Source organism: Rhineura floridana, chromosome 19, assembly GCF_030035675.1.
Source record: "Rhineura floridana isolate rRhiFlo1 chromosome 19, rRhiFlo1.hap2, whole genome shotgun sequence".
NCBI classification, from domain to species: domain Eukaryota; kingdom Metazoa; phylum Chordata; class Lepidosauria; order Squamata; family Rhineuridae; genus Rhineura; species Rhineura floridana.
The window spans coordinates 8707168-8731337 of NC_084498.1; the positions used below are offsets into that span (position 1 = coordinate 8707168).

The 24170-nt window shown below is 45.6% G+C and overlaps 3 protein-coding genes across 7 annotated transcripts in view; 1 reads left to right on the forward strand and 2 right to left on the reverse strand.

Moving 5' to 3' along the window:
• Positions 1-9817, reverse strand: RILPL2 (Rab interacting lysosomal protein like 2). The gene is made up of 4 exons (XM_061602946.1): positions 8809-9817; positions 5847-5998; positions 2353-2466; positions 1-420 (listed from the first exon to the last, which is right to left on the reverse strand). The coding sequence occupies exons 1-4, from the start codon at positions 9157-9159 to the stop codon at positions 396-398; spliced, it is 642 nt and encodes a 213-aa protein (XP_061458930.1). The 5' UTR covers positions 9160-9817; the 3' UTR covers positions 1-395.
• The window catches only part of SNRNP35 (small nuclear ribonucleoprotein U11/U12 subunit 35), a 20642-nt gene continuing 5685 nt past the window's right edge, over positions 9214-24170 (forward strand). Inside the window, exons 1-2 of one of the 3 annotated variants that reach the window (XR_009759662.1) lie at positions 9214-9963; positions 12400-13249. Coding sequence is in view for 2 of the 3 variants with exons in the window: in XM_061602944.1 (XP_061458928.1) it covers positions 12403-13197 (795 nt within the window). In the remaining variant the exon portion in view is untranslated. Of the gene's footprint in view, positions 9964-11139; positions 11272-12399; positions 20078-24170 lie in introns of those variants that run through there. The other 2 variants (XM_061602944.1, XM_061602945.1) reach the window with 2 other exon arrangements.
• The window catches only part of RILPL1 (Rab interacting lysosomal protein like 1), a 34130-nt gene continuing 29783 nt past the window's right edge, over positions 19824-24170 (reverse strand). For 2 of the 3 annotated variants that reach the window (XM_061602940.1, XM_061602942.1), the window contains one exon: positions 19824-20707. In XM_061602940.1, the coding sequence (XP_061458924.1) occupies positions 20563-20707 (145 nt within the window). In that variant the 3' untranslated portion in view covers positions 19824-20562. Of the gene's footprint in view, positions 20708-23510; positions 23599-24170 lie in introns of all 3 variants that reach the window. The other variant, XM_061602941.1, reaches the window with a different exon arrangement.

The window sequence follows — 24170 nt, forward strand, 5'->3', positions numbered from 1 at the left end:
TCTGCAAAATGATTTTAATGCTTTTCACTGAGATTTTTAACATACAGTTAACAACTGATACAACACAGTTATTGCAGTAAACAAAAAACAATAAGTCTCTATATTAAGAGCATGAAAATAACCTCAAAAGGATTCTAGAAACAGAACTGTATGACTTTATTCTGCTCTTTGTAGTAGACAGACAAGAATTTCCAGTAGGAGGGTGACCCTTGTAACATGCTCAAGAGAGGTTCTACAGCACCAAGAACATCAGAAAGAGAAAAGGGTGCATAGAAACACAACTCTCAAAACTTCCTGCAGCTGTTCACAATCAGCACGTTGTTCAACTAGTGCAGTCGTTGCAGTATTTGGTTCATATTTTCCTTCCCATCTTCAAAGAGCAATGAGGGGGTTCCTCATCGGGGCTTTCTAAAAGCAAACCTGCATTTGAAAAGGGAGAAGACAATGCATGTGGGCAAGGATGATGTGCCGCAAGGGCAGAGGGTGTCATGGCAGGCAGCTTTTGTCCAGCACTTGTCAATGCCTGTATCCCAGCCAGGGACCCTCTGCCACTCCCTAGAGCAGGGGTAAGGAACCTCTGGTCCTTCAGATGTTGTTGGACTCCAACTCCCATCAGCTCCAGCCAGAATGGTCAATAGCCAGGGATGATGGGAGTTAGAGTCCAACAACACCTGGTAGGCCACAGTCCCCGTCCCCCGCCAGGTTAGAGGATCAGGTAAAGTTGCTTCTGACAGGTACTGCAATGGGAGGTTCTTTGATGTTCTTTTTTTTGGTCTGAATTACCATGAAAATTGAAATGGACTGCCTTCAAGTCGATTCTGACTTACAGAGACCCTATGAATAGGGTTTTCATGGTAAGCAGTATTCAGAGGTGGTTTAACATTGCCTTCCTCTGAGGCTGAGAGACAGTGACTGGCCCAAGGTCACCCAGTGAGCTTTGTGGCTGTGTGGGAATTCGAACCCTGGTCTCCCAGGTCGTAGTCCAACACGCTAACCACTATGCCACACTGGCTGGGGGGACATATTTAACTCTTGTGCTTCAAAAGATTTACTTCTACACTGTGCAAGAGTGAAGGATCCCATCAGTTTTATTAAGTGTTAATAAAGTTAGGGCTGCAATGCATATGATGCAATCCTGGACATATCTACCTCCAGAAGTAAAGCCCCATTGAATTCAGTGGGATCTCCTCTCAGGTCAGTGTGTATAGCAGGAATAGGTAACCGCAGGCCCAGAGGCTGAATGTGGCCCTCTAGACCTCTCTATCTGGCCCTTTGGACTCTTCTAACCACACCTCCTCTCTAGTCACACCCACTCTACCTTCTAGAGCAAGGGTGGGGAAGCTTTTTCCCAGAGAGGACCATTTTCTCTTGGGGGGGAGTAATCTGGCAGAGGCTGGGCACTGGTGGTGGGTGGGGTCAACCCTCCCCCTCCTTGCCTGTTCATGTTTCCTCTCTGAGCAAGTGAGCAGTGACAAAAGAAAGTGAAAAGAACAGCATTCTCTGTTTGCCTTGAAAGCTGGTCAGCTATACACAGGAAAACATAGAAAGCTGCCTTATGGCAATTGGTCCACCTAGTTCAATATTGTCTACACTGACTGGCAGCAGCTCTCCAGGGTTTCAGTCCTGCTTGAAGGTGTCAAGGACTGTACCCAAGCCCTACATGCACAGCACATCTCTAGCACTGAGCTATGGCCCTTCCCGAAACAACAGTTTTTCTACGGTGGATAAAGCATTTAGGGTTCTTCGGGAGACTCTAGGACAGGACTGGGGAACTTTAGGACTCTCCCGATGTTGCTGAACTACAACTCACATCAGCCCCAGCAGGGATGGCCAAGGAGGTTGGGAGTTGTGGTTCAGCAACATCTCAAGGGCCCAAAAGGTACCCCCCCCGCCCACTCTAGGAACAGAGGGAGCCGCCTGGTACCGAGTGACATCCTTGGTTCATCCAACTCGAAACTGTCTGCTGACAGCAGTTTTCCAGGGTTTCATACAGGAAACATTCCCAAGCCTACCTGGAGATGCTGGGATTTGAACCCGGGACCTTTTGGCAAGCAAAGCTGATGTTTTATCCCAGAACTGCAGCCCAGAATTGTGTAAGTGGATGGATTATAGCAGAGGTGAGGGACCACCAGCCTGTAGGCCAGTCTTGCCGCACAAGGTCATTTTTCAAACACCGCACCAACCTGACAAGCAGCTGGCATCACTCTGATGGGGGGTGATGTCAGATGTCAGACAAACCATAGCTTAGCTCCTACTAGCCTTAGTGTAGATTTTAAATTCCCCCACACCCCAAAGACCCACCTATGCTTCTCCCACTCCAATACCGCTCAAAACTACAGGGGGAAGACTCACAGTCGCTTGATAGTGGCCTTTTCTTCTCTTCCTTGACAAGACCTTGAAGTGGTTTCCACACTTGGACCCTTCTGCAGTGGCTCAGTCCAGTCTTGCTTTTCTGGAACAAGGCCACTGGCCACAGAGGGAGAAAGAGAGCAGGGGGAGGTGTTTATTTATTTACTTAAAAGATTTCTATCCCGCTCTTCTACCCTATAATAGGGCACTCAGGGCGGCTTACAATAAAATCGAACATGTACATAATAAAAATTGTACACAATAAAGATAACAAATTAAAATAAATTAAAATACATAAAATGCAATTAAAATACCATATATATATATTCTTCTCACCACTGAAGACAACAAAATAGCTAATGATCTCTACAGCAAACCCAAAACATTTTGGTAGAACAATAAATGCCTCTGTTTTATATCACAGTTACGTGCATATATTTTTAGGTGATTGATGGAATCCTTGTAAGGATCCAGAGCAAGCTTGGATGAAGTTCTGTTTGTTGCTTTCAAAACACACACACGTAATTGTGATTAACAAAACAGGTTTTTATTGTAATACCAAAATGTTTCAGCTTCCGCCTTCATCAGCTGCTAACATACAAATGCTGTTACCAAGGTGGCAGTTATAGAGCTTTGAGGATGGAATGCTCAGAGGGGCTTCATTTGCAGAACCTATGTAGTGGTGGTACTGTCCTCCAGGTTCAGGCCATGTGGTGCCAATGTGTCCAGAGAGTATATCCAAAAGTTCTCCCTTTTAGTCAATGCTGCTGGATCTGTTGGCATCTCTATCGCTGTAATGGAAAAGTCCAACAGGCTGTGACCCTCAATGATGAAATGTTTTGCAACTGGTTGCTCCACTTTTTTTGTTAAGATTGCCGATTTGTGGTTTCTGAAGTGTGTGCGTAGGTCAGTTGTGGTTTTTCCTACGTATTGGATATGACATCCTGGTCTTTTGCATTCGATGACATAAATTATATTGCAGAACCTGCAGGTGATGTTCTGTTTGACGTAATATATCCTGCCTGTCCTAGTGCTTGTAAAAGTAGCTGTCTCCCTGAGGTACACACAGGTGATACAGTGTTCGGAGTGACAAGGATGAGACCCTGGATTGGTGATAGGTGGCTTAAGCACAGCTCTCACTAACAGTCTGCACAAATTAGGAGGCTGGCGAAAGGCTACAACAGGAGGCCTGCTGATGGCTCTGGTAAGATGTTCAGAGTTTGCCAGAAATGGAGAGCTCTCCCTGATTGCTCGGTGATAGTTAGGAGATACTGGATGGAAATTACCACAAATGGAATCCGTTGCTCCCTGCCCTTTGACACCTCAATATGATGGAGGAGGTTTTCTCTGGACAGAATGGGGGATATTGCAATCGATAATATGTGGAGGATATCCTCTCAGAAGAAGGTGTTGTTTAAGTTCACTGATCCTTCTCTGGTATTTATCTTCAGTGTTGCAAATAAGTTTGATTCTCAGAGTAAAGCTATACACAATGTTTTTCTTTACATGCTTAGGATGACAGGATTTCCAGTTTAAATAGGTGTGGGCATCAGTGGGTTTGCTGTAGAGATCAGTGGCTATTTTGTTGTTTTCAATGATGAGAAGGACATCAAGAAAAAGGATGTGCAGATTGTCATTTGTACTATTAAATGTAAACTTAATAGATGGATGGATAGAGTTGATGTAATTTTTAAATTGTTCTAAACTCTCTTTACCATTTGTCCAGACCATAAAGATGTCATCAATGTATCGCCACCATATAAGTGGTAAGTTATAAGTTCTGTTTGTTGCTTTCAAAACTCTCTCTCTCTCTCTCTCTCTCTCTCTCTCTCTCTCTCTCTCTCTCTCTCTCTCTCTCTATATATATATATATATATATATATAAACTCCATCATATGTGAATCTCTTTATGGGTAAACTGGAACAGGAGATCCTCAAAAAGGCCATCAACAAACCACTTATATGGTGGTGAGTTCCTATGTATGAGTCAATCAGCATAAAAGGGGAGAGCATTAGCCACGGAGAAGCATCCTTGTCCTTTTGTGTTGACTGGAGTCAATCAGAGTGAAAGGAGGTGAGTCAGCCACTGAGAAGACTCTTCTCAGTAGCTGTTTCCCCCCTTCATGCTGATTGGCTCCTAGGGACGTCTGTTGTAGTGGAGTGTGGACTTGGAAATGACATGGAGAGCAAGAGAGACAAAGGAAAGAGGAAAAGAGGGTGGCTGTGAGGGGCATGGCTGTGACTATCATGAAGGGAGCCTGCAATTCTAAATGTGTCACTACACTACTGGTGAAAAGCCCAGGTGCTTTGCTCCTTCCCTGTTGCTGCCGCACTGCTAGGAACTACGGATGGTTTGTCTTAGCATTACAGCAGAACCCAGATTCATGGCTTGCTTCCCATAAATAAAACAGAACCGGCAGGCCATAGAAGAATCCTAGGCTTCAGTTTGTGGTTTCTTACAGACAGACAAACTGCAAGTCCAGGTTCAGAAATAACACTAAACCAAACCATAGCTTAGCTCCTGGCAGCATGGCAGCAGCTGTTGCCTTCATGCTTGGCTTGCAGGCTTCATGGAGGCATCTGTTTGGCCACCAGGACAGCAGGGTCAGTGCCGGTACTTCAGCTCACGGGATCGAGCCATAACTGAGCAAAATGCCTGATTTCTGCTTGGCAATAACCTGCTCATTGGACCCTTCCTGTGACATTCCAGGGCAGAAATAAAGAAGAGGAGTCGGCCTTGCCCTACTCACTACAGCCTTCTTTTTTCTGTTGAGGGTCGCATTACCGAGGAGCAATCTCTCAGGGGCCACGTGTCAGCGGTGGGCAACACCTGAGCCAAAAGTGAGAAGCCAACCCCTTCTCTCTCTCTCTCTCTCTCTCTCTCTCTCTCTCTCTCTCTCTCTCTCTCTCTCACACACACACACACACACACACACACTCTTAGCTTCTCTCACACACCCCTTTTCTCTCTTTGTTTCTCTTTCTGACACACCTTCCTCTCTATCTCTCTCACACACTCCCCTTTCTCTCCCTCCCTGCCTCCCCACCCAATGGTCTATTGGAAGAGGGATGGATTGCTTTTGCTAGAGGCCCGCAATGATCACTTGCAGGGGGATCCCCTACCCCTCTGTCCATTGCTACGTCCATTTCTGCTTCTCTCCCCCCGCCGCCCCACGGTTTCACTCCTTTCTTGCCAGAGGTCTGAACTGCTTGCTTGCAGAGGGCCTCCCCATCCTGTCTTCCATTGCCTCATCTGTTTCAGCTTTCCTCTGTTTTTTTTCTGCTCCCTCCTGGCCACCCCCACCATCATGGAATAAGAGTGAGAGCACTATTTGAAAAAATAAATAAAAATAAACACACAGATGAGCCTCAACCAGTGTCTAATCACGACCACATGGTAAGTCTGAACTCCAGTGGGTGAAGCAATAGCTGTTTGACCTTCCAGAGAACATTCCAAAGAACGGCCTTTTAAAAAAATATATTATCTGGCAGCTCACCTCTTGTAGCACTGTAGCTCTTCCTGAGCCACTAGCAGCTGGGCCTTCAGTTGGTTGCGTTCCTGGAGCACCTCCCGCAGTTCTTGCAGTGTGAAGCGGGGACGGTTCGCATCTGTGAGGTCAATTATCATCTTGTTGGGGCCGAGGTTTACCTAGACAGCCGTAAAATAGCAAACTCAGATGGTGAGTGCCAACAGAAATGGGGCCAAATGATTGATTGATTGAATTTATATCCCTCCTCCCGAAGGAGCCCAGGGTGGCAAGCTCATCAACAAAACAATTAAAAGCATTCTAAAGACAGTTTTAAGCATTCTAAAAACAGATACAGTTAAAAACTGTTAGGACCACAGAGAAACAACAGCAAGGTACCAGGACTGGGGAGAACCCTGAGACTTACAGATATACAGAACAATCTTTTTAAAAATAACACCTAAGGGGGAACCCCCATTACCATCCTGCCTTCTCAAGAACTGAACATGCTCAGTAGCCAGGGAATGCCGAGTGCCAGCTGGAAAATAAAAAAATGGAAATGGGAGGTGTGGAGTGGAATGTTATCCTTGAGCTCCTTACAAGTAATAGTATTGTGGCGGAGGCCATGACTGGCTAGACCCCTGAACAGCAGAACTCTTGCTAGAAGGTCAGGATATACTGCAACATTTTGTTGCAGATCCCACTTGTAAAACCAAATGAGACTTTTTTTAAGCAAAAGAAAGATTTTTTAAAATTAATTTTGTAAAAGACAAGGTTACAAATAATAAATAACAAATACATGAGATAAATCCCCAGAATTACAATAGAGGTAAAAATAGATAAGATCTAAAACAAAGGCCAGCATTTAGTCTGATAATTCTTTCTCTCTTCATAAGTTCCACAGCGTGCAGCACAGAGCTCCCATGATATTGGTCACTGATCTCTGATGTAAAGTGTAGGAGACCTTTTTTTAAAAAAATAATTGGATATTTAACACTTCATCGCTATACCTTGGGGAGGTCCATGATGCTTATCATAAAGCCAATAGAATCAAACACATGCTAGAAAATACATAAACATATTACAGTATCGCTATTTGAAGGCTGGAAGAGAACTGGATTCAAACCCCACGTTTGCCATGCATTCCACAGATGACCTTGGGATAATAATTTATCTTTTGATTTCCTTCCTGCTATTTTATTTTATTACATTTATATATCACCTTTCCATCACTCCAAGGAGCTCAAAGCAGCATTCACAGTTCTCCACATTTTACCCTCATCAGAACCCTGCGGGGTAGGTGGGGACTGACCCAAGGTCCCCCAGGGAGCTTCATGACTAAGTAGGAATTTGAAACCTGGTCTCCCAAGTCCTAGTCCAGCACTATTTTAAAATATTTTTTCTATTCTTTTTCTATTTTTTATTCCCCCCTCCACTTTTTGTAAAATAGGAATTATTATTATTATTTTCCTTTTAGGACTGATTTGTAAAATGTGTATAAATCACTTCATATTGTGGGTTTTCCAAAATGTCCACAAACACAGTTTCAGACTAGGACCAAGAATAACTGAGTTCAATGCCTCACTCAGCCGCGAAGCTCACAGAAGAAGGATCATGGTTCAGTGGAAGTGCACCTGGTTCGCATACAGACTCCTAGCGTCAATACCTGGCATCTCCCTTTAGCCCTAGGAAAATCCCATCTGAAATGTTGGAGAGCTGCTGCCAGTCACTGTAGACAACCAGGTGGATCAATTACCTGATTTGACATAAGGCAGTTTCCTCTGACCATTCACATTCTTCCAGCCTAGTCTGCCTCACAGAATTGTTGTGAGGAAAAACTATAGGAGACACATGCATGTCAAAAACGGGGGACTAATGGCCTTCTGGGTTTAATTTTTTATTTAATAAAATTTATATACTGCTTGATTGTAATAAAACCTCTATGTGGTTTACAAAAATATCAAAAGTATCTGTTAAAACCAGTTAAGAAAAAGTAATTAAAACATTTAAACTTAAAAAAGATTAAAACTTGTCAACATCTAAGTGTCTAGGTAGGCTTGCCTGAACAAAAATGTTTTTAACAAACAGTACAGTGAAGATGCCTGCCTGGTTGTCAATAGGCAGGGAGTGCCAAAGTGTAAGGTACTGCCACAAATTTATTACAAGTAGGGAACAAGTATTAAGTGGCACCTATAACAGTGCCAGTTAAACAGATCAAAGCAGTCGTGTGGGCAAATATGGGTCAAGGTGATCCCGCAACTTCCGTCAGCTCCAGCCAGCATAGTCAATGGTCAGGCATGATGGGACTCATAGCCCAACAACATCTGGAGCGGAGTGCGGGAGCATCCCAGATTACCCATCTCTAATGTCCACCACCCTGAGCTCCTTGAGGGAAGGCTAGGATAAAAACGTAATAAATACATTTCAACCATATGTTTTATTTTCATGTATGTCTCTAAGCATGATGTAGCATGGAGCTATGACACTGGAGACAGGGGAGGGCTGCCACTTTCCAACCTTCTCTGGGAGCTCCCCCGGGAGCATCTCTGGCTAGCAGACACAGAATGCTGGACCAGTTGATCAATTCTCTTTTCTCCGCTCAACTAACTGTGGGACACTTGAAAGAACAGTCTGCCTTTGAGGAGGCGTGATGCTGCTTCCTTTTTCCAGTGGCTAACTCACACCAGCACCCTTATGACTGATATGATGATGACCATGGTGCCAGTTCCAAGCTTTCCTACCTACAAACTGATTACAACCATAGCGATCATAAGAGGAACATAGGGAACTGCCTCATACCAAGTCATTGGTCCCTCTAGCCCTCAGTATGGTCTACATGGGTGGGCTGTGAGTCTCCAGGATTTTAAGCAGAGATCCCTCCCGGCCCCACCCGGAGACGCCAGGGGTCAAGCCTGGGACCTTCTGCCTGTCCCAAAGCTCCGGCTCAAGGCATGACCCAGCAACAGCAATGAAGCCCTAGCTTTGGAGGTACCTGTTCCATGCTTCCGCTGGCCACCTGCTTCCTGAGCCCCTCGGCCTCTCTTTTCAAGCTGTCTCTCTCCATCTTCAGGGCTTCCACCGCCAGGTTGTTCTCGTTCACCAGCGTCTCCAGCATCTCCAGGATGCTGACTATCTTGAACTGTAGGTGGGCCACCCGCGGGGCCACCGCCATGTGGGGCCCGCTGTTGAGCCTGTGGAGTTCCCTGCCCAGGATGTAGGAGATGTCATAGACGTCTTCGGCAGTCAGCTGGAAAGGGCTCTTCTTGAAAGGGCTGTCAGGCCCATCCCCGCCTTCCTGCTCTTCCTCTTCCTCCTCCTCCTTCTGGGGCTCCTGGGCTTGCATGCCAACTCAAGGGGACGCCTGGAGAGCTCCAACCGTCCAGAGGGAAGCGGGGGGAGGAAGACGGCGCCGGATCTCCCGCTGCTCCTTGGAATGCCCCGTTTGCAAGGACTGCCCAGGCCAGCCGGCACCAGATCCAGCAGGCACTTCCTTCCTCCTCTGAAAGTTTCGGCTACGATCAGAGCCTCTTCCGACCTGCCTCCCGGGCGAAGCTCCTGAGGACCCAATCAAAGAGCAGCCGGAGGGGTGGAGCCCGGGGGGGAAAGGCGCCACGGGGCTGGAAAGGAAAGGGGGCAGGCCGGGCTTGCGCCTCGAGGCGTCCCTTGCCAGGAGGAGCCCCGCAAAGAGTTTGGGCTGCCCGTCAGTTGCCAAGAGCGAAGCGCGCTTGCTTCTCGCTCGCCCACCGTGCGTCGAGGGCGCTCTTAGGGCCCTTTTAACGGTCGTGGCTCCCCGCCCCCGAAGAATCGTCCCGAGCGTCTAGAGTCGCTCAGCAGCCCCAGTTCCCGGCACCCCAACAAACCCCAGATCTTTGGATCCTGTTCTGCCGGACCTCGAGCTGTTCTAGGGCTTGAACCGGGCCCAGCCGTCGCGGAAGGCTCTTTCGCTCCGCGGGGACGTGGGACAGCCGCGTGTGTGGGTGAGCGGCAGCAAAGTGGCGGAAAGTTTTCTGACTTGCGTGAACAGCGGCGAGTCAACCTGCACGGAGGGGTGGGAGGGGGGAATCCTCTGACACGGATCCTCGCCGATCACTTTCAGACGTCTCTTGAGCACCTTTTGTTGCTATTCAGTTGTTTTGGTGTCCTCGAGGTGAGCCTGTGATTTTTATGATTCTTTGGTGTTGTTTCTATGGCTTTGTTAAGGATAAATCTTTCTCAACCTCAGTGGTCCTCACTTGTAAAACAGGCATATTAAAGGGTTACCAACTGTGGAGTTTTGGAGCATAGATGGCACCAGAGAGAGCACAGTGATTCTGGGAAAGGAATCTCCCAGTCAAGTAACTTGCCCTGTGTATTCCTGAGGAGGGTAACACACAGTGCTTAACAAAAAGTTGATTTATGTTTAGCTGCCATATATTGAGATTCAGGAACTATTATCAGAACTGCACATGATTTAAAAGAATCTTCAGTATCATCATGACTGTAAACATCAACATGCTGAATTAACTCCACATTTATAAATAACTGGTATGTACACTTTAATGGATAGATCATGTCTTTAGTCTTGTACAATTGCTTGTCAGACAGTATAACCAGAAAAATTATATTTACTGAAGAAAGATTAATTAAAGTTTATTAATGACTGAATTTCAAAAACACAAACACACCAAGCAAACTTTTAATGTTTTTGCTGATTTCAGCTTGAGGAAGATTTTTTGAGTGGCCGTGAAGGGAGATGGCAAGGCACCACCAATAAAAAAGTTCCAAAATCTGCCACGAGCAACTTGCCCCATTCTGGCTAAGGACTGCTTCTTTACACCCTGGATCCTTGGGCTGACTAAAATAATGTTTTATCATGTATAGCGCTTAGAATAATGTAGGCGCTTTATTGTTATTTAGCAAAATGTATCTATGGCTTAATTAAAAAACTGTAAGCAGTTTACACGGAATGGTATAAAACAATAAAAGCAGACTTTAAAAACAGTAGATGTAATAAAAGAATCAACTTTTTTAAATAAAACACAAATGTACATAATGTCATGTCCAGGTAGGCTTGCCTAAACAAAAATGTTTTTAGCAGGCGTACAAGGAAGGTGACTTCCTTTATTTTTATTTATTTATTTATTTACACTGTTTAGAAAAACCAGGTGTAACACGCGCGAGACCACTACCACCAGGGGGCGCCCACGGAACCCCTGGCAGGCAAACGCGTCTTCCGTTTCATTCCTGCAGATTCGCACTGGCATGAGCTACTGGGGAATCCTTTTAGCAAAGCCGGACTGCGGTCTTGCCTTTTAAAAACCCTTCTTCTTGCCAGGCCCAAGGAATCGACTGCTGGGAGGGGAAGGAGTGCCTTTCTTGTCCTGGCGAATGAGCCGCTGTAGACAAGAAGCTGCCTTCCCGCTTGGCAGCCTCCACTGTGCTTTGTGCTGGGTCTCCCTGACTTCCTATCCACGAGGTGGGTGTTTGCCCTTTGCAAAGATCGTGGGGAGGGACGCGGCTGTGTAATGTGCTTACGCTGCTGTAGGCGGGAAAGGCTTTTGAACTGGGGCGGAAGAGGACGGAATCTGGGGTTGCCAACTGATCATTCAGGTTGCCAACGTATCAGAGAGAAACAGCCTAGCCTGCTTTTGTGCCTTTGCCTGAAAACTTACATCTTCCTTTATAGCCCCAAGAGGCTCTCCAAGCAGATTACAAAAGATCTCCACATTAAAATCGCATTAAAGGTTAGTTAGGAATAACGTAGCTCCCACATCATACATTGAAAGCGCATGACTTTTCCCAACGAATCTTGGGAACTGTAGTTTATCCCACAGAGGGCTTCAATTCCCAGCAATTTCTGACATTGCATGTTGTATTACAATTTGCATTCTATGGAATGTATATTGTAATACAGTATAAGACATAAAAGAAGCAATCAAAATGCAATTAAAAATCGTACAGCATCTAGCAAAACACATTCAAGTGCTACAACAGGCAGAAAAATGAAGTGATCTGCCAAGACCGTCAGCCATTTTCAAGTGATCCGGGGGGGGGGGAGTTTGGGAACTGCTGCTCTAGAGAGATGTTGGTGGCTCCAGCTCCGATTATCCCTGACCATTGGCCATGCTGACTTTGGGGGCTGCTGGGAGTTTTCCTATTGGTTTCTTTGCTGCTGGCACTGCAAAAGGGGAACGTTTGGATTCCTTCCTCCTCAGCAGGTTTGAGAGCAAAGGGAGGGAAGAGAGAGAGTTGGGGGTAGGGCATCCGTGACTTCATTCAGGTTGTCTGGGGTATGTCCGCATTAAATATTCATATTAATTTTTAATTGTATTTTTATTCCTTCTTTAATTTCTTATGTTACTGTATTACAGTTTGAATTTTATAGAATGCAAATTGTAATACAAGAAAATAAAATACCAGAAGTGAAAGAAGGCAAATACAATTAAAAGACCCACAGCATCTGGCACAGGGCATTACAATTGCTACAATGAGCATAAAAATTATTAAGTGGTTCACCGAGACCCTCAGCTATTTTCAAGTGGTCTGGCGGCGGTGGGGGGAGTTGGGAAACTGCTGCCTTAAAGACTTTTTCTTCTCTCTCCAGACAATGAATGAGTGGGCGCCCATCGCGAAAGAGTATGATCCCCTCAAAGCAGGAAGCATTGATGGTACGGACCAGGAGCCCCACGACCGTGCCGTGTGGAGAGCCATGTTGGCCCACTATGTTCCCAACAAAGATGTGTCAGGAGACCCCCACCTCACGCTCTTTGTCGCCAGGCTCAACTTGCAAACCACAGAGCACAAGTTAAAGGAAGTCTTTTCCCGGTACGGAGACATCCGGAAGATCCGCCTGGTGCGAGACCTGGTCACTGGCTTTTCCAAGGGTTACGCATTCATTGAGTACAAAGAGGAGCGAGCTCTAGTGAAAGCTCACCGAGACGCAAACAAACTGATCATTGACCAGCGTGAGATATTTGTTGACTTTGAGCTGGAGAGGACCCTGAAAGGATGGATCCCTCGGAGGCTTGGGGGCGGTTTTGGAGGCAAAAAGGAGTCGGGACAGTTGCGGTTTGGTGGCAGGGACAGGCCCTTCCGGAAGCCCATCCATTTGCCTGGTCTGAAAAGCAATTTTTACGGGGAAGGTCAGGTGGAAAAAAGAGAGCACGCTTGGTCCAGGGAGAGAGCGAGGGACTGGAAGTCTAGGGACCGAGATCACGAGAGGACCAGAGACCAGAGATACTCTGAAAGGGAGCGGTCACGGTCACAGGGATGGGGCGAGAGAGACGGGGAGCGGCACTCCAGAGAGGAAAGGAGCAGAGGGAGAGAGGGAAGAGACAGAGAGAGGAAAGACCACAGTCGGGACCGCAGCTCAAAGAAGCAAAGAGACGAAGACGAGCACTGATGGAATGCTCCCTTCCAGTGCTGCATGGCCACAGAACACCAGAGGATGATGGGTAAGAATAGGTTCAGCTTCTGAAACAAACCGAGCCAAAGCCCAGAGAACTCTTTCATAAGTTTTGGAATTGTGGGGAATTCTCATCTCCCTACAATATACGATGTTGTGAATTTTGTTAAAATTGTTCAGGGGTACTGCTTGGTCTCATGCACCTCCGAGCTTTTCAGGATGCATGTGATTGGTGATGCAAAACATTCACGCGCATTCTTAATGCTCAGGTGGAAACCATTCAGTCATAGAATGCTAACAGTGGAGAGAAAGGAAATACCACTTCGACTAGGGGGGCGAGGAATTCTTCACAGGGCAAGCAGAAAGGAGGGGGCTGCACTGTATGGTAGGAAGGATGAGCAGGGGAGGACAGGAGTTTTGGAGAAACCAGAAAAGAGGCCAGATGGCCTGGGTTGGCTAACCTGTGGCCCCTGAGATTTTGTTGGACTCCAACTCCCATCATCCCCAGATAGCATGGCCAATGGTCAGGGATGGTGGGGTTCTAGGCCAGCAGCACCAAGGAGTGAGGGCTCTTCTGTAGGCCTTTGAGGTGGGAACAAGAGAGAGCAGTGAGACCTAGGATAGGTTTGGGGAACCTGTGGCCCTCCAGACGTTGCTGGACTACAACTCCCATCATTCCTTACCCTTGGCCTTCCTGGCTGAGGCTGATGGAGTCTAAGCACAACAGGAGGGCCCCAGGTTCTCCAACCCTGGCCTAGGAAGTGAAGTAGGGCCGCCGCATTTCATGTACCAATTTTGATTAGTTAGCCAAATGTTTGACAGAGCTCAAACATGCTTATAGAACATGCAAAAGCCACAGAAGACCTCTTGTTAATTGAGAAAGTTTATTTAGAATATTAAAAAGATCTACAGTTGACATAGCTCTCTACCCACCCCTCCCCTCCAAACAAGCCCCATTTATCGCCTGTTTTAAAAAACTTACAGCACCCTGAATCTTTATTAAAGATACACATTCACTGCTTTTGCATATCACACGTTCACGCCTCTTTTCCTGTAGGCAAGTCTTCTTCAGACAATTGCATTCAGGGAATGCTTGAGTTTGTGACAATTGGTGAAATGTTAACACTTCAATAGGGTCTGAAAGCAGGTTGGCAACCCCTAGAAGAGGGAGGTTGATATGGGATGGTAATTTAATGATGTGGTTTGTGATTTCTTTATGCTTTTTTGGGGCGGGGTCTATTTGTTTTGCCCAGAATACCAGGAGTTCCCAAATTGTGGCCTATGGACTACCAGGGGTCCGCAAGCTTCATTCAGGTGGTCCATGGTGTGTCCACGTGAAATATTCATGTTTTATTTTTTATTGCTTCTTTTATTTCTTACGTTGTATTTTATTGTATCACAATTTGAATTCTGTGGAATTACAATGAAATACAAGATAAGAAATAAAAGCAATAAAACCACAATTAAAAAATCAATACAGCACCTAGCAAAGCGCATTACAATTGTTGCAGCCGGCAGAAAAATCATTAAGCAATCTGTCAAGACCATCACCAATTTTCAAGTGGCCTGCAGGGAAAAAAGTTTGGGATTTACTGCTGTACACCACTGAAATGCAGTCTCTGGACAGGTAGCTGGGTTTGAATCTAGCCCTTGAGCTGAAAGTGGTTTCCAAGCCCTGCCGTAGTGGAAGAAATTATGCAAAATTAGCACATTTGCACAGTTCATTCAAGTTGCAGCATCTGAGTGTGTGTGATGAAAAGGGGGGGAAACATTTAAAATATAGAACTTGGGGGAAACTATTTCATTGCATTCATCCTATAGCCAAAGTACACACACACACAGAGCCAATGGTGGCTGGTGTTTATTGGGACTGGTAGGGCGGAAGGCAAGGAGATCAACAGTAGGTGGCGCCAGAGCCAATGACAGCCAGAGACAAGTAATTCTAGTTTTGTCCCCATCCTCCTCTCTGCTCAGTGCTGCAAGGGCAACTCTGAGACTAAGGAGGAGGCATCTGACCGGCAGTGCCACCCCTTGGACTTGTCAGTAAGGTGGGCATACTGAGATTGGCACTTGCCCTAATACTGTAGAAGAGCCTCCACCCACACACAGCTCAGGTGGTGACATCACTGATAGCTAGTTGGCTATCATTTGCCCATGTGTGTGCAGTACAGTATTATTTAAAGACATTGCTGGACACATGTGAGTTCCTGGGATGGTTCAAGAATACACTGGGCTGCATCTGCTTACAGAGCAATGGAGAATGGAAGAGCTGCCTGTTTGGGGTAGCCCTGTCCACTTCTCCATGAGTAGTTGGAGAACTAGAAATAGAAAATGAGGTTTAAAACAAACAAACCCAAAACACTGATATTCATGCCAAGAACTTTGAAGTACAACCAAAAGCCACAGTAGGGCAGCATCGGTATTAAGATCAACAAAAATGTCCCAAAGTTACTAGCAAGCTTTACAGTTTCCCAAAATGCTTCTAATTTAAACAGAATGGGGCTGCCAAAGCCCCAAAGCCCATAGTTTGTGGTGTGGTAGAGAAATTGTGCACAAGATTGCTACAAACTACAGGCTTTAGGGCAGCCCTGAAAAGAAATTCACAAAAGTTACTAACATAGACATGGGATTTTTCACGAGCCAGCTGCTAAGAGCCTGCGTTCCCTTGCTGGTCGTGGAGGAGAGGAAGCCTGTGCCTATGCCACAAGCTTGGAAATGTGCACTTTTGGCATGCTCAGACAAAAAACAGGCTGGTGGAGGCGGCGGGGGGGGGATGGAGTGATCTGTCCTTCCCCTTTGCTAGCCAACTTGGTTTCCGTGATGCCCATGCAGGAAGAGGCTTTTCTTCCTTCACGGCTAGCATGGAAACTGAATGGGCTAGTGCAGAAGGGACGATCCTCCTCCCGCCTTCTGCATGAAACTCCGTGGGTCGCATGGGCTACAAAGCAAGTTGATAAACATACAAGGCTGCCTCAGTGCTTTAATATCATGTCCTACTTGTTCTCCCCACCCTACCCTGTTTTGTTTAACATCTAGCCTGTGTGTGGGGAACCTTTGGCTCTCCAGGTGTTGCTGAACTACAGCTGCCATCATCCTTGACCATTGGCCATTCTTGCTGGGGCTGGGCTGATGGGAATTGTAGTTCAGCAGCATGTGGAAGGCCACAGGTTTCCCACACCGGCTGCAGAAGAACTCTGGAGAACTTGAAACATTTGCTCATGGCTTACTGGCTCTGATAAAGCGGGCTGAGGAACTTGTGCCCCTCATTGGCTATGCCAGATGGGGTTGATGGCAGCTGGAGTCTGAAGGGCCACCAGTTCCACACCCCTGTAATAAAGGTATTCACCTACCTTGGCTTTTGGATTATTTTTTTTAATAGATAAGCAGGACTACCCACAATTTTTAGATACAAGCAGAGGTCAACTCAACATCAAGTGGTGGTGACCACACAAAATGAGGCTGTCAGTGTTCACTTCTAGCTGGGCTCCTCTGTCTTTTGCAGCTGCATGAGAAACAGACATTTGGGAGGTACGCTTCCCCACCCTGATCATTGGTTCTGAATGCTGGGAATAGCTGCATGGCTTGGCATGAACTCTGTGCAGGTTTAGCTGCAAAACTGATATGAAGCCGCCTTAGTCTACCTACAACCTGGACCTAAGCCTGTATACTCAGAAGCAAGTGCCCACAGATGTGCAATGGAAATTGCTTCCCATGGGCACAGGATTTTAGTTTTACTGAGAAGCAAGTTCCCCTGAGCACCCACCACTTCTGGTTACATGTGTTTGGGATCAGTTGATTTGTTTACATTAGGGAAATCTCAACTAATTTTTGAACATAAAAAGCTGTCATATCAAGTAATGTCATTGGTCATCTAGCCCATTAGGTCAACTGTGAATGGCACAAGCTCGATAAGCGGAAGACTTTCCTACCTTGAGTTTAACTGAAGAGCCCAGTTCTTGTAAGTAGGGGCACTTTAATAATTCCAGAATACACATTAGGCCAATACCTTTATTAGACTAACTAAGTATCATATGCAAGTTTTTGAATTCGCAGCTCTTCATCAGGCTAGATGCAATTAGGGAACCCAAATACTTGCATACTTTTTGGTCACATGTGACGTAATAAAGGTATTGCTCAAATGTGCATTTTGGAATTTATGAGTAAGTGTCCATCCTTAAGTTTAAGAATCCTTCCCCTGAATAGGTTTTGGCCATGTGTTGACAATATAAGGCTTCTTTATGTATCAGGTAGGTTCAGGTGGCACAGTTGGGAGACAGCAGGCACTCATTGCAAGACAAACTCTTCCAGTTAGGAAAAACAGTAAGTAAAACCACTAAAAGTGCACTGCAGGGTTGTTGTGCAGTTACATTCAGTAAAGTCGGAGTGCTGCCCCCCCCCAAACACTGGCAAATGAGTCTATCATTCTACCAGTCTCCCTTTATATACAGAAATATGTATAGTGGTCAGGGGCAGCCAGAGACAGAAAATTCTTGGTCTGCATACTAATTGGAGGTGTCTCAATTGAGGCACTCCAAAAATCTTGACAGACAGCTGCTGTCATACAAGGGGTCTACTTAAGCCTCCCAGCCTGGTGCCCTCCAGATGTTTTGGATTACAACTCCCATCAGCCCCTGGCCACAAAGATTTTTGGCTGGGACTGATGGGAGCTGTAGTCCAAAACGTGGAGAGCTTTGTAGCGGATGCAGCAATGGCACAACTGGATTAAGAGGAGAGTTCTTGGAGTTAAACTGATTTTCAGCCCAATAAGGTCGGTGGAACTTCAGGGTTGGATCCAACTAAGTTCTATTCAGAGAAGACCCACTGAAATCAATGGTGCCAAGTTAGTCACAACCACTAATTTCAATGGGTCTGCTCTGAGTAGAACTAACGCTGGGCACAACCCTAAGCTAGTGGAATGGCAGCCAAGAATAATAAATATTATTAATAATAAAAGTGCTGTACAAACTGGCCACTGCCATTTCAATAGGATTCACTAAGTTTAAACTAAAATTATAGCTAGGGAAAAAATGAAATAAGTCTTCTACATATACTGTTAGGCCAAGGGCGATGCTCAGAACAATAAGTGTACTTGGTATCTATACTATTACTAAATGCACAAAGTGCTTGACCTATTTCAATAACTTTTATAACAGCAGCTCTCAAATGATTTGCAATCCAGTATTTTTATCCCTGAATCGTAGATGTGAGGCTGAGGGAACAACAGCTTGCTTAAGGCCACTAAGTGGGTTCATTGCTAAAGGGAGATTTGAACAGGGCCCCTCCCAGCTCACTCTTAGGTACCAGACTCCAGAGGTCTTCACACAAACCCATTCATACATTCAATAATTGGGGGGGGCAGAAAGCTGGTGATTGGCCACACCATTAATACCAGTGTGGCTACTAGTCATGCCCTCTAGTAGCCACAAACAGAAACATCGGAAGCTGCCTTATACTAAGCCAGACCATTGGTCTCTCTAGCTCAGTACTGTCTCCACTAACTGGCAGCAGCTCTCCAGGGTTTCAGGCAGGGGTTTCTTCTAGCCCTACCTGGAGATGCCAAAGGTTGAACCTGGGACCGTCTGCAGGCAAAGTAGCGCTAAACAACTGAGCTATGGCACATTCAGTGTCTGCAAGAAAAGGGGTCCTATAAATGTAGGGCCCTTTTGCCCAATATGGAACTCTGACCAAGCAGGTTCCCTCTGGAGAGGAGGATACCTACAGGACACCTCTCCTTCTAATAGCAAACCCAAGGGATGGGCGACAGCAAGAACTGAGCCAAAATGGATTTGCTGAGAAAAGAAAGGGAAGTGTAAATATGCTCAGGGAAATCCAGGGGTTCATAGAAGTACAAACAAACTTCTGATTATTTTTTTTTGAAACTGAGGTGGCAAAAACCCCCCCCCTTAAAAAAGACCAATGAGGACTGAGCATGCTCAGTAGCCTCGGAATGATGAATGTTAGTTGGAAAAGCAATACAGAAATTGGAGGACTGGTGAGGGAGGGCGAATACCCTGCTTGGAAGAAAAGGCTGGCTGGAGCACTCCCGATAGCTGGGAGGATACACTGCAGGTTTCACTTGTTCTCACCATAATGCCAAATGAGTAGCCACTGGGGGCATGGCCAGTAGCCACCACAGCATTGGGGTGGGTGGAGGCAGCAGGCATTAGCTTGCTCCCCCCTCACACACTCAATTTTATTCATGGGGGGAGAGTTGTGTGGAGACTCCTCACACCAACTCTGAAGAGATATTTCCTGCCTCTGCCAAGTGGCACAAAAGCCTTGGAGGTAGGAATGCTTGGGTGACATTGGCATTACCACAGAGATGAAAAAACTCAAAAGAGCACATTGTGGCAAATTGACAATTAAGCACGCTGTGAACCAAAGCCACCCCAAGCAATAGCCCCTGTGGGAACTAGGACCCCAAATCCTAATCACCCAGTGGGCACATCTCACATAGCTATTTGGATCCCACCCATATAGACAATATTTGTTTAAAAGCTGACAGACTTTTGTTCCCAAAGCTCTTGAGGAGATTATGCCTACTCCCTTTACAGAAGAGACTACCTTCCCAACGAGACAGAGGGAAGAGATTAAGGTATGAGAAGGAAATTTTTAAAAAAGGGTTAGCATAAATTTTGTCTGTTTAGTTTCCATTAATACGTCAGAAAATTCATAGCAAAAATGCAAGGCACCATCACCTTGTACACCATGCTCTAGGAGGCACTATAAATAACAAACCAAATATATATAGAAAGAGATAGTCCTGATCCATTTCCAGTATGTTGCGTCAGTCATTTTCATAATGGATTCCTCTTGCAACAAGAAAGTGCCACTTCAGCGGCTGACAGGAACTGCCTTCAAGCAGAGTAGCTAAGACCAGACATCATCTCTCTAAAACAGTCAGAGGAAGACGATGACTGGGTAAGATGCCCTCGTCCAACAAATTATGCAGGGGGTAGGGGGTGGGATCTTCCGATGTTAGCTGGACCTTGAATGTAACTCTTCAGTAACGGCATAGTATTTTGTGGTTTTTTTTGGTTTAAAATGAACTTTTTTAAAGTGAAGTTAATACAAGCCATCAAAAACAACCCACAGGCTTTTAAAGTTAACACATGGCCAAAGTCCCTGCAGAGCGGCTACACCAGAGTATACAAAGCCATTGCTACAGAGGCCTAGAATCTTGTTCTTGGAGTGCAGTCGCCAAGTAAACATCAAGGGATTCCTTGTGGGAAAAATAAAACCCGATGCCAACCAGGGAAGGGGACTGGAAAGGGAAGGAGAACTGTATCCAGGTGTCACAATCTGCTACGCAAGTTCCTCCGCTGTGCCGTTACCATAGCAACCAAAACCCCTGGGTTCCAGTCACAGGTGCTGCAGGGCCTCTAGGCCTTGTTCGGTGTATGCATCGTCTTTGTTAGAGTTGGCCCACTCGCCAAAGGAACTCTGGAAGGGGGCATTTCTCTGCATTGCTGGCATCCGTTTCTTATCGCGGGAGAAGAAACTAAACCTTTAACAGGAAGATGGATGAGAGAAGAGGAGGGGAAAAACAAAACAGGTTAAGGCCTTGGAGCTTAGAGGAGGAAGGATTTGAAAACTATTTTTCTCTGTTAAGCAAGACAACAAGATCTTTAAAATGTTGCCAGTTTCTAACTCTCTAACTAGGGAGCAAAACATCTTGGCTGTTTTGGGGAAGACTGACCCACTTGGAAATGCAGCCTCTGTACTGGGACAGCCACCACATAAGTTCCATTAGTGCAGGTGTGGGAGAACTGTTGGCCCTCTAGTTGCTACTGAACTACATTTCCCATCATCCCTGGCCATTGGCCATGCTTGCTGGGGCTGATGGAACTGTAATTCACCAACAAGGGTTCCCCACACCTGCATTAGTGGAAATATATAAGCCTTCTTCAGACATTCTCCGTGCTGGATTCTAAATAATGGGGGGCAGCCTATGTGCATTTGGCAGGTGCCCTCTGGCCAGCCCAAGATATTTTGTCACCTGAGACAAAGGACAAGATGGCACTTCCTCCATCCCATATACAAAAGCTGACCAGACTGGCAGTTGAATCTTACTCTGACATTGGCAGTGGAACAGAGTCCTCCATTGCACCTGAGGAGACTCGGTTATCTTAGGGAGCAGACCATGTAGCTCGGCCAGCTCTGTCCACTCCCCACACCTCAGCATTGGCCGCCTAGAGCAGCTGCCTCATGGTAAGGCCAGCCCTCTTCCTCAAATGTTCCCCTGGCCAACAAGAGGACAGCAGAAACGTCATGGCAGGACAGGACCAGCATGCATAGCCTCACTCCCATCCTCCATGTGATTATGAGGAGAACACCTGAAGAGGGCTTACAAATGCCTCAAGAGATAATTGCTCTCTCTTTTTAGCACTAAGTAAACCAAAATAAAAAGTGAGCAACAGGGGAGGGTAATTTAAATGTTATAATTATTTCTTTAGTCTGTGTAGAGAGAGGGGGGTACTGTGTATTTTGAACACTCAACAAAACAATACCTTACTCCCCACGCACACTGGCCAAATTCCGTCTACATAAAGATGAGGGAACTCTGACAGGCCAGGTTTTAAGAAGGTTTTGCAATAAGCTTAGATCTCATTTCAGCCAGCTGAAAGCTCTTGCCAATAATCCTTCAGTCTAACAGACTTTAAGTTAACATTTCCAACTCAGTGAATAGTCTGGGGTATTCCATTTCTCTCTCTCTGCCTCTGTTTCCCATTGGTAACATGTATTGTGGGGAAGAATGTACAAACTGGGCAAATGGTTTTCCCTATACTCATAGCTCCTGCACAGGTGTGTGTTGTGTAAATCCAACCCAAATCTCCTCATTTCCAAAAACAGTTTTGTTACGCAGACTGGAGCAAAGAAGGTAGCTGTTTGACAGACACAAGTCCAAAGCCTTCTCCAATGCAAATTCACTCAATTTGGGCAATGTACACTTTAAAGTTAGTAGCGTTACAACCCAATCCTATGCACATCTACTCAGAAGCAAGACCCTTCAGTTCAATGGGGCTTGATCCCAGGTAAGTGTATATAGGATTGCAACCTTAATCACAGTGATTTTATATTGGCACAAGCTCAGCAGCAGCAGTAGCCAACCATCTTCTTTGAGATAGCCACAATTAAAATACATACTGAATTTAGAAGCAGGGGGGTGGGGAATCCTAAAATGTTGATGCCAGCACCTTGGAACTTGGAACTATTTTTCCAGCCAAGGGAATTGTTTCTTCGCATCCTTAGTGATGGGAGTGATGTCATTCTTCATTCGGGGCACCCTTCCTGTCTCAAAACATTTGGCAAGGTCTGGAGACATTTTAACCATATTGTGAATCTTTGTGATGCTTGTTTACTGCTGCTCTGAGGTTTGATACCAATTTGAGTCTTGTTACAAGTTGATATATAAAGTAATAAGCTATGCCAACATTTGGGGTTTTGTCAGTAAAATCAGTATCGTCTAAAGCATTTTTGCGTTGCAAATCAAATAGGATTTTTAAAATAAAAGTCTGCTGCAATCTGTCAGTAGGCAGGCTTCATAAGCAAGATTATACTACATTAATGATTAATATGCTCATATAAAATAGGCTCACAACAGACTTTTGTCTGCCTGTGAAGCACATACATACATAGCCCTCCGTCACTGGCAAAGCACACATGATGTCATGGATGCTTAAATAAATTCCAGCTTCTGAGTGGAAAGGGCCAGTAACAATGTTGACAAAGTGACAGTTCTACAAAGGCAGTGCAATGTAAATTTGACTAGGAAGGCCTATTCATTGCAGCCTAACAGGCATGGAAGTTTTAGGTAAGGGACTGTGGGCTAGGAAGCCAAGAGGCCAGCAAGGCAGTAGAAGGAACCTGAGTTTCTTATATTATTTGCTTGAAAAATTCTTAATTGAAATTCATGGCCCATAGAATGACCAAACTAGCATTAGACCAAGGATAGGGAACCTGCAGCCCTCCATATATTTCTGGACTACAACTCCCATCATTTCTGACCACTGGCCTTTCTGTCTATGGCTGATGGGAGTTAGGAGTCCAGCAACTTCTGCAAGGTCATAGATTCTCCAGCCTTGCATTAGACAAAAGTGCAACGGGGCGTGGACTTCTTGATAAATAAGCTGTTACATCATGCAGCAAAGGAGCATTCTGATTGGCCATCTTCTTAACAAAAGTTTCATGATCCCACAGTCAGCCAAGGAGAATACAACCAGAGTTAAAGTGAGGAAGAGCCACACATCATGCACAAACAGGGGAGCGAAAAACACCATAGTAACCAATTAAAAAAGAAGAGTTCCTACAAGGGACATAAGTCTTCTTATTGGCTGCAATGTGGGATCATCAGGGATCAATCCGGCAGCTACCATAGGCATTATAGCTGTAAAGATCCTGGTTGGGGAAGTACAGACACGGAGAGAAGAGGCTTTAGTAAGAAATTAAAGGTACTGAAGTACACACAAGCAGAGGAAAGAAGAAAAGCAAATAAAGGAAGCCACAGAAAGGAGAGACATGGGACTTAACTGAGGAGCATTACATATTGTTGTAAACCGCCCAGAGCTTGGCTATGGGGAGGTATATAAATGCAATAATTAAATAAATAAATAAAGCAATCACCAACTTGGATGGCTTTAAATGCGCATCAGACAAATTCTTGGAGGATGAAGCTGCCATGAGGGCTGTACTCTACCTCCACGGTCGGAGGCAGAATGCTTCCGAATACCAGCTGCTGGAAACTGCAGGAGAGGAGAATGCCATTGCACCCAGGACCTCGTGAGTTTCCCCCAGGCATCTGGTTGGCCACTATGAGGACAGGATGCTGGACTAGATAGGCCGTTGCCCTGATCCAGTACGGCTCTTCTTAGGTTCTTAAAGGATTATGATTTTTCTAAGGATGGGAAAGAGAGCCTGGATTGACCCAGAAAGCCTCTGAACATAAGGGAGAACTCTGCTGGATCAAGCCA